Source organism: Pan troglodytes, chromosome 6, assembly GCF_028858775.2.
Source record: "Pan troglodytes isolate AG18354 chromosome 6, NHGRI_mPanTro3-v2.0_pri, whole genome shotgun sequence".
Taxonomy (NCBI): domain Eukaryota; kingdom Metazoa; phylum Chordata; class Mammalia; order Primates; family Hominidae; genus Pan; species Pan troglodytes.
The window spans coordinates 28,828,541-28,841,728 of record NC_072404.2 but is presented as its reverse complement, the minus strand read 5'-3'; the positions used below and the strand labels follow the sequence as shown (position 1 = coordinate 28,841,728).

General features: G+C 34.8%; 1 protein-coding gene across 8 annotated transcripts in view; it reads left to right on the top strand.

Annotated features, from left to right (window-relative positions):
- The window catches only part of HYCC1 (hyccin PI4KA lipid kinase complex subunit 1), a 116,724-nt gene that overhangs the window by 11,127 nt on the left and 92,409 nt on the right, over nt 1–13,188 (top strand). For all 8 annotated transcript variants that reach the window (XM_016957161.4, XM_054687426.2, XM_527685.8 and 5 more), the window contains exon 2: nt 11,853–11,931. In XM_016957161.4, the coding sequence (XP_016812650.3) occupies nt 11,881–11,931 (51 nt within the window). In that variant the 5' untranslated portion in view covers nt 11,853–11,880. The remainder of the gene's footprint in view (nt 1–11,852; nt 11,932–13,188) is intronic.

Genomic DNA, 13,188 nt, shown 5'->3' with positions numbered 1-13,188 from the left:
TTCTTGTAAGAACAGGAAATTTGGATAGGCTGTATAGAAGGAGGACAATGTGAAGACAGAGAGAGAAGACCGCCATCTATAAGCCATAGGGAGTGACCTGAAACTATTCTCTCAGAGCTCTAAAAAGGAACCAACCCTCCTGAATCTTGATCTTAGACTCCTAGCCTAGAGAACTGTGAGAAAATAAATTTCTGTTGTTTAAGCCACCCAGTCTGTGGTACTTTGTTACGGCAGCCTTAGCAAACAAATATAGATGGCTTTTATACTTGGATGTAGCAAAATCTCAAATACCCTTAATTTGCCTATTCCCAAGAAATAGTTTGCCAAGGCTAATGTCAAAGCCTCAAAAATTTATATACTTCCCCTAGGTAAGACATGGAAGAGAAAAATTTGGATAGCTTAATGAAGAAAGTAATAACTATTTGCCTCCTCCTTCACCTTTCCCAATACAGCCAATGGCAAGCAACTGGCTAATTCCTTAATTAAATTGAATTTGTTTAGTTTGGCAAGGAGAAAGTGTTTACAGGGTATTTGTGTTCCTAGGTGTTCAAGAGCCTCTCCCTGGTTGCTTCTTCGTGGTAGAAAATGGAAGGGGAAGACTAAATAAAATACTTTTTAATATGATGTTGATTTGAGCTAATTGCTTGTGTATAATCTTAGTCACATTATTTTACTTGTGTTATAGTCAACAGGGGCAAAACAGTATGTCTTTTACATGCCCATTGCTGTGGTAGTTGCTGTACCCTTTGATCATCAACTAGTCATACTGAGTTGCCACAGTGGTTTTTCAGCATTTTTCATTACATGCTGTAGCCGCAAACTATATATATATATATATATAATTGTATATATATATATAATTGTATATATATATATACAATTTTTACCATTATTTCTTCTTGACATTTTTAATTGAGTTGTATATCAAGTAGTGCTGTGTTCAGTCAATTTTTATAGTGCTTTGAGATACTTTGTGAAGAGAAAATTTCAAACATACAAAAGCAAAACATTTGCTCTTTCATTGTTTGGAGGCAGTTTTCCCAGAGTTCTGAAAGTAGGGTAAACTAAATTAGAGAACTGAACAAAGGTCTCAGCCCCAGAATTTAAAAAAAAAAAATGTTTGCCATAAAGCAAAGGAAACCAAAACCAAACAGAAAACCTCTGACTTAGGGGCGAATAAGAATTTTGGTCTAATTTTGGCATTTCAACTTCAGTCACACCCATGTTTTTGGATCACTCTTGTTACCAGTATGTAGGCACTGTGGTAAATACCAGTTGATAGATTTTGCTCATCTTTTTTCTTTTCCTTCATTCCAACTGAGAAAAATACTGCAACCACATGCTAGCAAGTGGCAGAGCTGAGTCTAAGTAAATTGAATACTTTTTCTCCAGTACCCTACCATGTTCTTTTACTACCCTATAGTTCTCAACCTGGCTGCCAAACACAATCATCTGAATAATTTACTTTTCCCTAGCAATTTATTTTAAAATGAAAATATCCTACTTTTCAATTTAGAATGAAAATATTAGGAAGAAGAAAAGAGTAAACCAGAGTAAATTATTTATGAGACAAGGGAAAGGTTTTGAACTGTTTTAGGTGCCACGGGTAGGGATTGCTGATAGCATGGTGATTAGAATGGGGTCTTTGGAATTGGGCTGCATGGGTTCTAACCCTAACTTAACCACTTTGGTAGTGTGTGATCTTGGGCAAGTTACTTCTTTAAGTGTTAGCTTTCTTTTTTGTGAAATAGAGGTTATGTTAATTTACCAGCTAGGATGGCTATGAGAATTAAATTAAAATTCCAATAAATCGCTTAGCATAGTGCCAGAAACGTAAGTGCTTGAGGAATGTTAGTCATTATCACAACATTATCTATGGACATCTACCATTGCTATGTATGACACATTTGGTCACATTGAGTGTTTTCCAGACCATATTCCCAATGATGCCAGTTGTGTATGGACAGCAAAGGATCCCATGGTCAAATACATTTAGGAAAATATTTCATTCCAAATGCCTTTCTTAGAGATTAATAATACAGATTTAGCATATTAAAGGCTCTGAAAAGTCCTTTGATAAAAAAAAAAAAAAACTTCTTTAACTTTGTCAAGTAGTTAGTTAAATTTTCACAAGGAAAGCCTTTTTTTTCTGCTGTCCTCCGAGGTCTGTCTTCATGTGGCTTCTTATGCAGATGTCTATCCCTCAGCTCTTGTAGCATGGTGGTTACCTTCTAAGAGGGATTATTCAAGAGGACAGGCCCTAGGTGGAAGCTCTTATTAAGTCTCTCCTTGCAGCACCTTGCTAAATTCCACTGGCAAAAACATGTCACTTTGCCAATTCCAGCATTGATGTGGAGGAGGACTATACAAAGGACTAAATAACAGGAGAGATCATTTGTTGAAGGTCGTAAATATAATAGTAATAGTGTACCACATATTTTTAAAAAATGTCCATGATATTTTAGGTGAAAAATAATCAAGTTTTGTTAGAATATGATTGTATTTTTATGTTAAAATCAAAATATAAATGGACTATGTATACATGTATGTGTATATGTGTATGTATACATATGTACATGTTTTGATAGAACAGATATATTTTGTTTGGTTGAGCAGATATCTATATAGATATAGATAGGTACCTATCTATATAAATATATTATTTGGTTGATATATTTTTCTTGGTTGAGGAGATATATTTTGTTTTGGTTTAGATATACTGCTCAATATTTTTAAGAGTAGAGAGTTTTCAGAACTGCTGATTATATAGTGTATGTGTAGAAAAAGGTTTGAAATAATATAAAGTTAACAGTATTTTCTTTTGAAGAGTGGGATAGCAGCAGTGAGAAGGATGATTATTTATTTTAATTATGTGGAAAAGATTTAAGTGCGGCCATTTAAAAAAATCTCCCGTAAAGAAAAATATTAGCAGGGATGGGAGATCAGTTTTCTACCTAGGTGTTGATAGTTTTTGTGTATGTTTTATTTTCTTTCTTGGTGGAATTTTTATAATCTTTTATAGTTGCATAGTGAGCAGAACCCTTGTTTTAAACTTTTCATTGTTGATTTTGTGTTTCTGATAATTTTCTCATGATTGCCCTTGCAATTATTCCTCTAGAAAATGTAAGGTGCTACCTTGACTTATTTTCCTCTCGTCTATTCCCTGCTTTTCCTTTGCCATCTGGATTACAATTGCCTTGAGGACACAGATCATATTTTACTATTCGTTTGCTAATAGTGCAAACTAATAGAAACACTTTGCATTATACTCAGTAGGCAATCAAGGGCTTGCTGAATTATTAATGTTGCAATTTGAACATATACTAGTATTGACTTTTTGCATATATGACCTCCCATTCTATGTTTGTTTTTGCTACTTCTGTTTCTTTGTTCTTACTCTGACTCTGCCCAGCCTACTGTCTGGATAAATTATATGAACGGGCTGTCGACTTGACATCCTGTTCAGTGAATATGTAGAAAGCATTTCTAATCACCATGTTATTTAATATGCAATTGTGTGATAATCATGTTAATGAATGTGATTGAGGTAATTATTATACTTCGGCACTTTTACACCGATCTCTTAAAATCTGTTAACATAAACTTTACCATTTGTATGTTAGTTATCAGGGCTTACTGAAGTTTGATTCACTGAGGTAATACTTGAATCACTTAGTATGTGCTGTAATTATATTTTGTAAAAGGTGGTGCGAACATTTTGGAAAGCTTTATTTCAGCAATAACTGCTCTTGTAGATTTTTACCCAATATTAAATGTAAAATAATTTGTTTGTGATATTTTTATATTTAGTGAAATACATATTAATGGACTTTTAAGATTTCTTATAACATTCTAATAAGAGGTTTTCTAAGTCAAGATTATCTGCATCAATCAATCTTTAAAATAATCAGATGATGCTGTTTTGGTTCACAGATGCAGTGCCAGTTCTCTCCTGGCAGCTTACCTTGCCAACGCATGCATTTCTTTAATAAGAGCCCCAAGTTTTTCCTAGGTAGGGTGTAAAAGCTGAGGAGTGAAAGGAAGGTAGAGAAGAGAAGCACAGGCAAAGACATGGAGCCTGGAGTGGCATGGATTATTTTGGAGAATAGTGTTAAGTAAAATTTGGATAGGTAAATTATGACCATATTTTAGAGAAAGTTTGATGTAGAAGATTTGTGAGGTCTGATGTCATGGTGTGTTCAGGAGAAAAGAAGTTTCGGCAAGATTATATGGCAGCAACATTTATGGTGCACTGGAGAAGGGAAGAAATCAGGAGCCAGAAGGCTGTGTGATCAGCACATGCAGAGGAAATAAGGGCCCAGACTCAGGGCGTTGCTGTGGAGATGGAGAGCAGATGGTAAATTTGACAGGCATTATAAAGGGTGAAATTTATTCTTCTATTCAATAAATATTTATTAGATACTTGCTGTATGTTACTTATGCTTGTACTATCTGGACTGAAATTTGCCTGTAGTTACTAATACAGTTTAAAACTTAAAAATTATGTTATATAATTTTTATTTGAAAAAAAATTTAAAAAATGTTGAACCACTGAGTCATGTGCTATGTTAATGTCAATAAGAAGTGCTCATTGTAGTGCCATGGTTCCCAGAGATCTCACCATTCTGTCTCCTCTTATCTAAAAGAAATCTAAATTGTTAATAAATTGTACATGATCTTAGTCAAGGCTATTTGAATGCTGGCTCAAAAAAGAGGGAGAATATTTGCAATAGAAATCCAAGAGCAGTAACTGTTGGCCTCAGAAGTTTCATAGCATTGTGTTTGCTGCATTCTTTTGGTCAACATGGTTATTAAAAAATAGTTCTTCCTAACTTCTCTTATTAGAGTCCAAATCAGATATCCTTTCCCTGGAAAAAATGTTCTTCTGAAGTCCTGGAGGATCTTGTCTATGACCATACCACCTTGAACGTGCCTGATCTTGTCTGAAGTCCTGGAGGATCTGAGAAGAACAGGAAGATAGAAATGGGAAATGAGAAGAAAGAACTTCTTACCTTCTAATTGTTCTAGCTTTTCCAACAGAAACACACTGGGCTGGTTGCCACAGCACACTGATATCCCAACATGATCTTATTTGTCCTTGGGGTAGGCAAAAGATGGTTTAGCCAAAAACCATTTTATAGAGTAAAAACCTATGTTCTATTCTTGATAATCAGACAGTTGTTTTGTGATTTTTGGGGAAAATAGGCCTAAGTAATAGGCCTTTGGAAAGACTTCCCAAACCTCTCTTACTATGAATTATATTACTTCTCCTGGTGCCTTGAGAGGCAGCTTTATTTACTTGATGACCTAGGTAGGCAGTGAGGCATCAACAACACTTCTTTTTAAGCGACAGCACATATACTCTCCTCCTTCACAATTGATTGGTCAGTTTCTAAGCAGCAAAATCCTAAAATTAAATTAATTTTATTCTGTAACATAATCTGAACATTTCTCTCCGTTCTGTTTTCCTGAAATTCACCCAGGAATTCTTGATAATCTTCTGGTAGCGCTTAATTTAACTACAGCAATGGCCTCATTGCATAGGAGAGAAGTTTAAAATTTCGTGATGTGTCACAATCCATTTATAGAAATTTGGTTGCTCTATAAATTTATAGAAACTTAAGCTTCATAATGATATATAAAACAAATGGTTATAAAAAGTTTTATAGTAGTTTGTAGTTAGTGCTTAATGGTGAAGGGGATGATGTAAAAAATAGTAGGAATAAGGAAATTTTTAGAGTTTTACAGTGAAAGTTACAAATACTTTAAAAATATTCTTATAAAATAATTAAAATGTTATATGTCTCTGATGACAACACTAAAAGATAAATTTTGGTAATTGTTATTAATAACATAATGTGGGAATTGAAGAATAAGACATTTGACTTAGAAAGGTTTTATTGTACATTGAAAATATAAAAAATTAATGTTATACAGACTAATTGGGCTAGTGAAATACTACATAGACTCCTGGCAAGCCTTCTAATGTAATTTTAAATATTCTGCTCTGGAACATGTTTGGCAAAAATAGGAAGTTAGTTACACAGCAGGAAACATGTATTTTAATTTTGTCTCTTTTATCTTTGAGAAGAATAAAGTTTTTACAAATGCAAGTATATTTTGAATATTACTAGAGATGTCTTATTAGATTTATAAAGCTTGCAGAGTTATATAATCAAGTCTTTGGCATAGATGTTAATAGGTTACATATTAGATATGAAATGTGGGGGTGGGTTAGCAACTTGTAGAGAGCCTCTTGCTGCTTGCTGGTAGAGAGAAACAGTTTTTAAATCATTTTGTGGCCAGTTTGCTTTTTGTCCTATCTAAGCTTTACTGATACCTTTAGTCAGAACTGTTACTCATCTTGAAGCCCAGGGCTAATGGAAAGAATTTTTTTTTTTTTTTACAATTGTACTGTACGTGGTAAGGACAAAGAAAAGCTTATGTCAGCTAGTAAACACTGTTGGCTTTTTAATTTTTTATTTCTTTAAATACTTATCCTACAATAGTACTCCAAACCTCACCATCACACAGTATACCCATGTAACAAACCTGCACATGTACCTCTGAATCTAAAATAAAAGTTGAAATAAAAAAAATTATCCTATACTTTATAGAATTCCATTGTTCTCTTTCCTACATAATGCATTGATATTTCAGGATTCATTTTTAATGTTCATATATTTTTGCTTTTTTTTTTTTTTTTTTTTTGAGACGGAGTCTCACTCTGTCATCCAGGCTGGAGTGCAGTGGTGTGATCCTGGCTCACTGAAACCTCTGCCTCCCGGGTTCAAGCGATTCTTCTATCTCAGCCTCCCAAGTACCTGGGATCACCTGCACATGCCACCATGCCTGGCTAATTTTTGTATTTTTAGTACAGAGGGATTTCACTGTGTTGGCCAGGCTTTCTCAAACTCCTAACCTCAAGCGATCTTCCTGCCTCAGCCTCCCAAAGTGCTGGGATTACAGGCGTGAGCCACCGCACCCAGCCATACTTTCTCTTCTAAAGATATTCTTACTTTTGTAGTTAAAAGGAACTTACCAGGGGCCAGGCACGGTGGCTCATGTCTGTAATCATATTGAATGGTACTTGATATTCACATGACGTCGTGTTGACATTAGCTTTGATCAAGGCAGTGCTTGCCCGGTCTCACCACTATACAGTGACTCTTTTCCTCTTTCCATACTCTCTTTTTTTGCAAATGAATAGCTATGTCCAGTGCACTCTCAACGGGGGAGCTAGGACTAAGCTCTACCTCCTGGAAGAGATAGTGTCTACATCTGTTACTGGGAATTCTTCCGTAAGGAAGCTTTATCTCCTATTCTCTTATTTATTTAATCATTTATTTATATGAGTATGGCCTCATGTATGTTTATTTTATACTTTGGGTTATAATGCAGTACTACATTATTTGTTCTGTTGCTCGGATTGTTCCAGCTTTGGCCATTGGGTGTTCTTTCAGGTTGGCTTAATATTTAAGAGTATAAAGAGTCCCTAACCCAAATGTTTGAAAACAGGTGGTCTAGGCTATGATCATAGACTTTGATCATAGGATTGAGTAGCTGAGGCAGGGAGGAAGAAAATATTGTAGGAGGAGAATTCTAGGAATTAAGACTTCTAGGAATTAAGACTTCAGGTAAAAAAAAAAATCACCAAGATTTAAGCAGGAGTTGTTTGAAAGCATGACAGTGAGCTAGGAGCTAAGATCATCCAGAAATGAAGGGGAGGGACCGAGCAGGGCAAGGGCGTGGGGTGGATTGATTGATAGATGATGGTGATAGAGTTTCAAAGCAGCTTTGGGTGGATGGTTGAAGGAGGAAGAGAATGATCTTGAGTGGTAGTAAGAAGAAAGGAAAACACCTACTTTACCTCTAAGCCCAGTGGTTTGTTTCAGGGATGTGTGAGGAATGCAATCACTATTTGGTAAGGTTGCATGCAGGGAAACTAGTGTCTCATGAAAAGAAGAAAGCAACATTTGAAGAACTGTTGAAGATGTAGAGGATTTTGCTGGTAATAGACTGTAAATTCCAGAGGACACATGGAAGTATATCGTCCTTTCAGAATTAGAATGGGATGGGAGATGGGAGCAAAACAGAAGATGTACAAAGAGTTATGATGACTAGTGTGTGAGATGAGTGTCATCTAGGTGTCTGTAGCTTCTTGTGGTGCTGGACATAAACAGAGATGAAGGGAATAATGACTTTAGTCCTGGTGGACCTAAAGCAGACAGTGGTGGTGAGACTGTGAAAGTTTCAGGGTAGGGAGGCATGTCATAGACTCCCTTTTGAGTTCTGCAGGAGACAGAGAAGTTTGGGGAGGAACAATTTTATTCTGAGCTTGCATGCGTGCTAAACAAGTGAGTGTCCATGTGAGCTCAGCTATACAATGAGGGCTCCCATTTGATCTCTATCAAGTGGAAGATAAGAGACCCAGGGCTGACTGGTGTTACTAATGTATAATATACACACAGAAAAATGTACAGTTTGTGAAATGTTTAGCTTGGTAAATTTTCACCAAATGTATACACTTGAGTAACCAGCACCTAGATCAAGAAACAGACTGTTATCAGAACCGACAAGATAGGCCCCTCAAGAGCAGCCACTATCCCAACTTCTAACACAAATGGATTCGTTTTATCTGTTCTTGAAATTTACATAAATGTAATTATATAGTATGTACTCTGTTTTCCTGCATTCTTTTATCCAACACTGTAACACAGATATAGTTTATTCATTAAAAGTTATATTTTGTTGTATAGAATTTCAGATATTGTACAGTATACCATAATTTATTCATTCAACTATTGATGGACATTTGGTTTGTTTCTAGTTTTTGACTATTAAAAAAAACCTGCTGTAGCCAAGCATGTGGTACACTCCTGTAGTCTCAGCTACTTGAGAGGCTGAGGTGGGAGGACCCCTTGAGCCCAGGAATTTGAGGCTACAGTGAGCTATGATAGCGCCATTACACTCTAGCCTGGGTAACAGAGTGAGACTCTGTCTCTAAAAACAAAACAAAAACAAAAGCCTATTGCTCAGATGAACATTTTCTGAACATAGCTTTCAGAGAATGTATGTCCTCATTTCTGTTGAGTATTAACATGGATAGAATTTCTGGGTTCGTAGAGTATGTGTATATATCCTCAAGTTTAGAGGATATTGCTAAAGAGTTTTCCAAGATATTGTACCAATTTGCATTCACATTAGCTGTGTCTGAATATTGATTGCTCCATATCTTTTTCAACACTTGGTGTGATCTTTCATTTTAGCTACACATGCGTGCATGTGTGTGTGTATGTGTGTGTGTGTGTGTGTGTTTGTATGGTGTATTTCACTGTGGGTTTTAACTGACATTTCCCTGATACTAACAAAGTTGAGCACGTTTCATGTGCTAAGTTTCCATTTGAATAAGTGATGGTCTTGATTTCCTATAGGATTGTCTACCTTTTTTCTTAATAATTTATGAGTTCCTTATATATTCTGGATATGAGACTTTTGCCATGTTTATGAATTGCAGATATCATCTGCCACTCTATGGCTTTGCCTTTTCATTCTCCTAGTGGTATCTTTTGGTGAGTAGAAATTCTTACTTTCAAGGAAGTCCAGTTTATCCTTTTCCCCTCCTTGTGATTAGTGCTTTTGTGCCTCTTGTTTAAGAAACCTTTGCCTAGCCTAAGATTATGAAAGTACTCTCTTGCATTTTCTTCTAAAAGCCTTATAGTTTACTGTTCACAATTAGATCTGTGGTCCAACTGAAACTGTTTTTATTTTTGCATACAGCATGACCTCTAGGGTCATGGTTCTTTTTGTCCTCCCCATGTAGCTATCCAAATAACCTAGCCCCATTTGTTATAAAGACCATCCTTTCCTCACTGAATTTCAGTGTCATTTTTGTCATAAATCAGGTAACCATATATGTGTGGGTCTGTTTCTGGCCACTCTATTCTGTTCCATTGGTTGTTTTCTCTTCTGACAGTGCCACCACTGGCTTAATTACTATAGTTTTTGGTAAGTTTTATACTAAGCTTTGCTGTTGGAAGTCCAGGTCCCACAGTTCTGTTGTTCTTCAAGACAGCCCTTGACTGTTCTTGGTTCCTTGTATATTCCTCTTGATTTCTTTTAATTTTTGAAAAATTAACCTTAATTTTAACTGGAGAGTTATTTTGAATTTTTGTAAAAATTTTACCTCCCCATTTCTATGTAACTTGATGTAGTGTGGTTCTATTTGTGATAACTTTCTGTCCTAATTTATGGAATTCATACAAAAGAAAACTTTTGTGCATTTATATTGACTTTGCTTTACAAATATACATAACAACATAAAAAAAGTAGATACAGGCAGACAGAAAATAAGAGTAAGACAAAGAGAATCGGTTATGAAACTCACAGTATTCATAATATAAAAAGAAACAAGTTACTCCAAAGGAGAGATTTTCCTAGTACTGAAAACTTAAGATGTGAATTTTCTAGACTCTGTTGGCTTTTAAGGAGGATAAACGTGATCTAGCAGTGCTTTGGTAACATTTTGGACATAATTTCAAAGCCCAGTTTCTCCAAACAGACAGTTCTATAAAATCAATAATACAGTACATACATGTGGTTTTCTGTTAGTCTGACTTGATCCAAGGAGAAATATTTTTTATATTAAAAATAAAATGCATATTACCCAAGTAATCTTTTATGAGTGAATGAATGAATGAATGACCAAAAAATGTTTTAATCATGTTTTTTATGAGAATTAGACAGCAGGAACCTTAGAATGTATTCTTTGACAAGAACCTGTGTTGTTCATTAAGGCATATCTGGATACTTTCGTAGACAGCTGAGCAGAGTTTATAAGAATTAGTAATAATAATAATAATATTGCATAGTGATAATAGTTTGTTGCCAGGAATGGAAATAACTGCTTTTATTTGCATTTTAAAATGTACTCCTCACAATAACTCCTTGCAAATAGGTACTATTATTATCCCTATTTTGCAGATTAAAAAAAAGTAAGGCAAATATATCTTACCCAAGTAAGTAATAGAATCAGAATTCATTTCTGGCTACTCTACCTGAGTTTCTACTACCTTATAATGCTGATGAAAATTAAGTAGCTTAATGAAGGATTTGTGACCGAATTTGGAAGTTAGGAAATTCAGATAGAGCTCAAGTTTTCCATCAGGAAATAGTTTCCAAGTCTACTCCCGTACAAATGGATAGGTAAAGAAAAATACGTTGTATTTTGACAAACATTTTGCTTGAGATAAAACTGTTCTGCATTTCCTTTAGCTTATTTCTTTAAATTTATACTTAAGTAAATCCCAGTCTTCTGCATCACTGTTGTCAAATGTGGTCATTTTGAATATTGTCACTTTTACTTTTTAAAAAATGAATATTACACTTTCAAGAAACCACATGACTTGCCTAGTTACTGTTGTAAAGAACTGAAATATAAGCAAATTAAATTACTTTAATGCTTTCTATAAGTCAATTTTGGATGCGTGTCTTCTTATATTTTCACAGTTTTGAAATATTTTCTGCCTTCTTTTAAGATAAATGATCTTTTTGAAATTATTTTATTGAAACTAGGGAAAAATGTCCAATATGTTTTGCAGCTGGCATTCCTGAAAAGTAAATGAAAATTGGAGAGCCAATTTAATCATGTTATGATATTTATGCTTTTGTCAAAATTCTTGCATTTTAAGGCTTGTTTGTGCACATTGGTTTTGAAATGAATTTAGTAATTTATGTTTGAAACTCATTTCACAAATATGAAGTAAAAACTTTATAGGATTATCTCTGTTCATAGTAATCTGACTAAATAAAATATATTCAAAACGTTAACATTTTTCTATGTTAATTTTCAGGTTGAAGATTTAGAACAGATGTGGAAAAATGTTTACTTCAGAGAAAGGGGTTGTGGAGGAATGGTTGTCAGAGTTTAAGGTAATATTTACTGTTCTACTATAGTAATTATATTCCAAGGAAGTTTTGTCTGGCGTTTAAATTCCAGTGATTTTTTGTATTTTATATGACTGAAAGGCTAAATATCTGTGGAAGTATTTTCTATCAAATCTCAATAGAGAGTTATTTACACATAGTAATCTTTTCTAGGAAATTGATTCCTTTTTTCTCCCAAGTGGTTCAAAGAGTTTATTCATTTGTTTATTTTCTTTCTTTCATGGCAATACCACAAAGTAGTTAAAGTCTCTGAATGTTGATGTCATTCTCCAACGACCATCAGTGATTCATTGTCAAAATGTTTCTTCCAGTTTGGAGGGCAGTGGAACTGGGGTGACCAACAATGAGGAGAGGATGGGAAGATATTTGCTCAACTTTATACCAGTGAATCTTTCTCTAGTTGGCTAACCCAGTGGCTATATAAGGGGTGTATAACCTTTGATTAGTTAATGAAGAAAATAAAACTTATATTTTCTTGTCTCATGAGCTTTTCTCTAGGATAGCTAAAATAGTATTCCTTTAATCAGCGAATTACTTTTTTCTGTCCTTATGTGACACATAATTATGTGCACTTGCATGATCATGAACCACAGGAATGAAGAGTTTGGGCTGCAACTATCAGTTTGATTTTGTCCAGCCCAGTCAGCCCAAGACCTATAAGGACAAAGTTACAGTCTGACAAAGTCAGGCTTTTTGGCTTGTTGCATTGAGAGAGATTGCCCAACAGACACCATGGGACCATCTCACCAAACCAAAGAAAAGATAAAATTATAGTAATTTGGAGGAAGGGTAGAGTTTAGGTGAAATTTAAATGAAACGGTATTCTGGTAGACTCAAAACAAAGCAGGGCTATTTATAATGGGGTGAACATCTGGTCTGGCCTTCAAAGTAGACCCAGGATCTTGTTGTCTTGAAAACTACAAAGTTAATGTAGATTTGAAATGTTATATTCAGAAACTCCATATTTATATCTCTGCACCTGGGTTGAAAATCAAGGCTGCTTCTCTATGTCAAAGTGACTTAGATGCTCTAGGCAAGAGTGGGATGTTTTGTTCTTACTGATACATGTTCAACAACAAACTTTTTTATAATCTGTGATTTTAGATAACAAGTCATCTTAGTAAGTAAGAACTTAGTAGTCACTCAAAGAAGGAGATTGTTATGACATTTTTCAGTTGCAGTGTGTATTTAGGAAAAGCACCGTTTCCTGTTAATTTTAACAGCTGGCCTTATCTGTCTCTT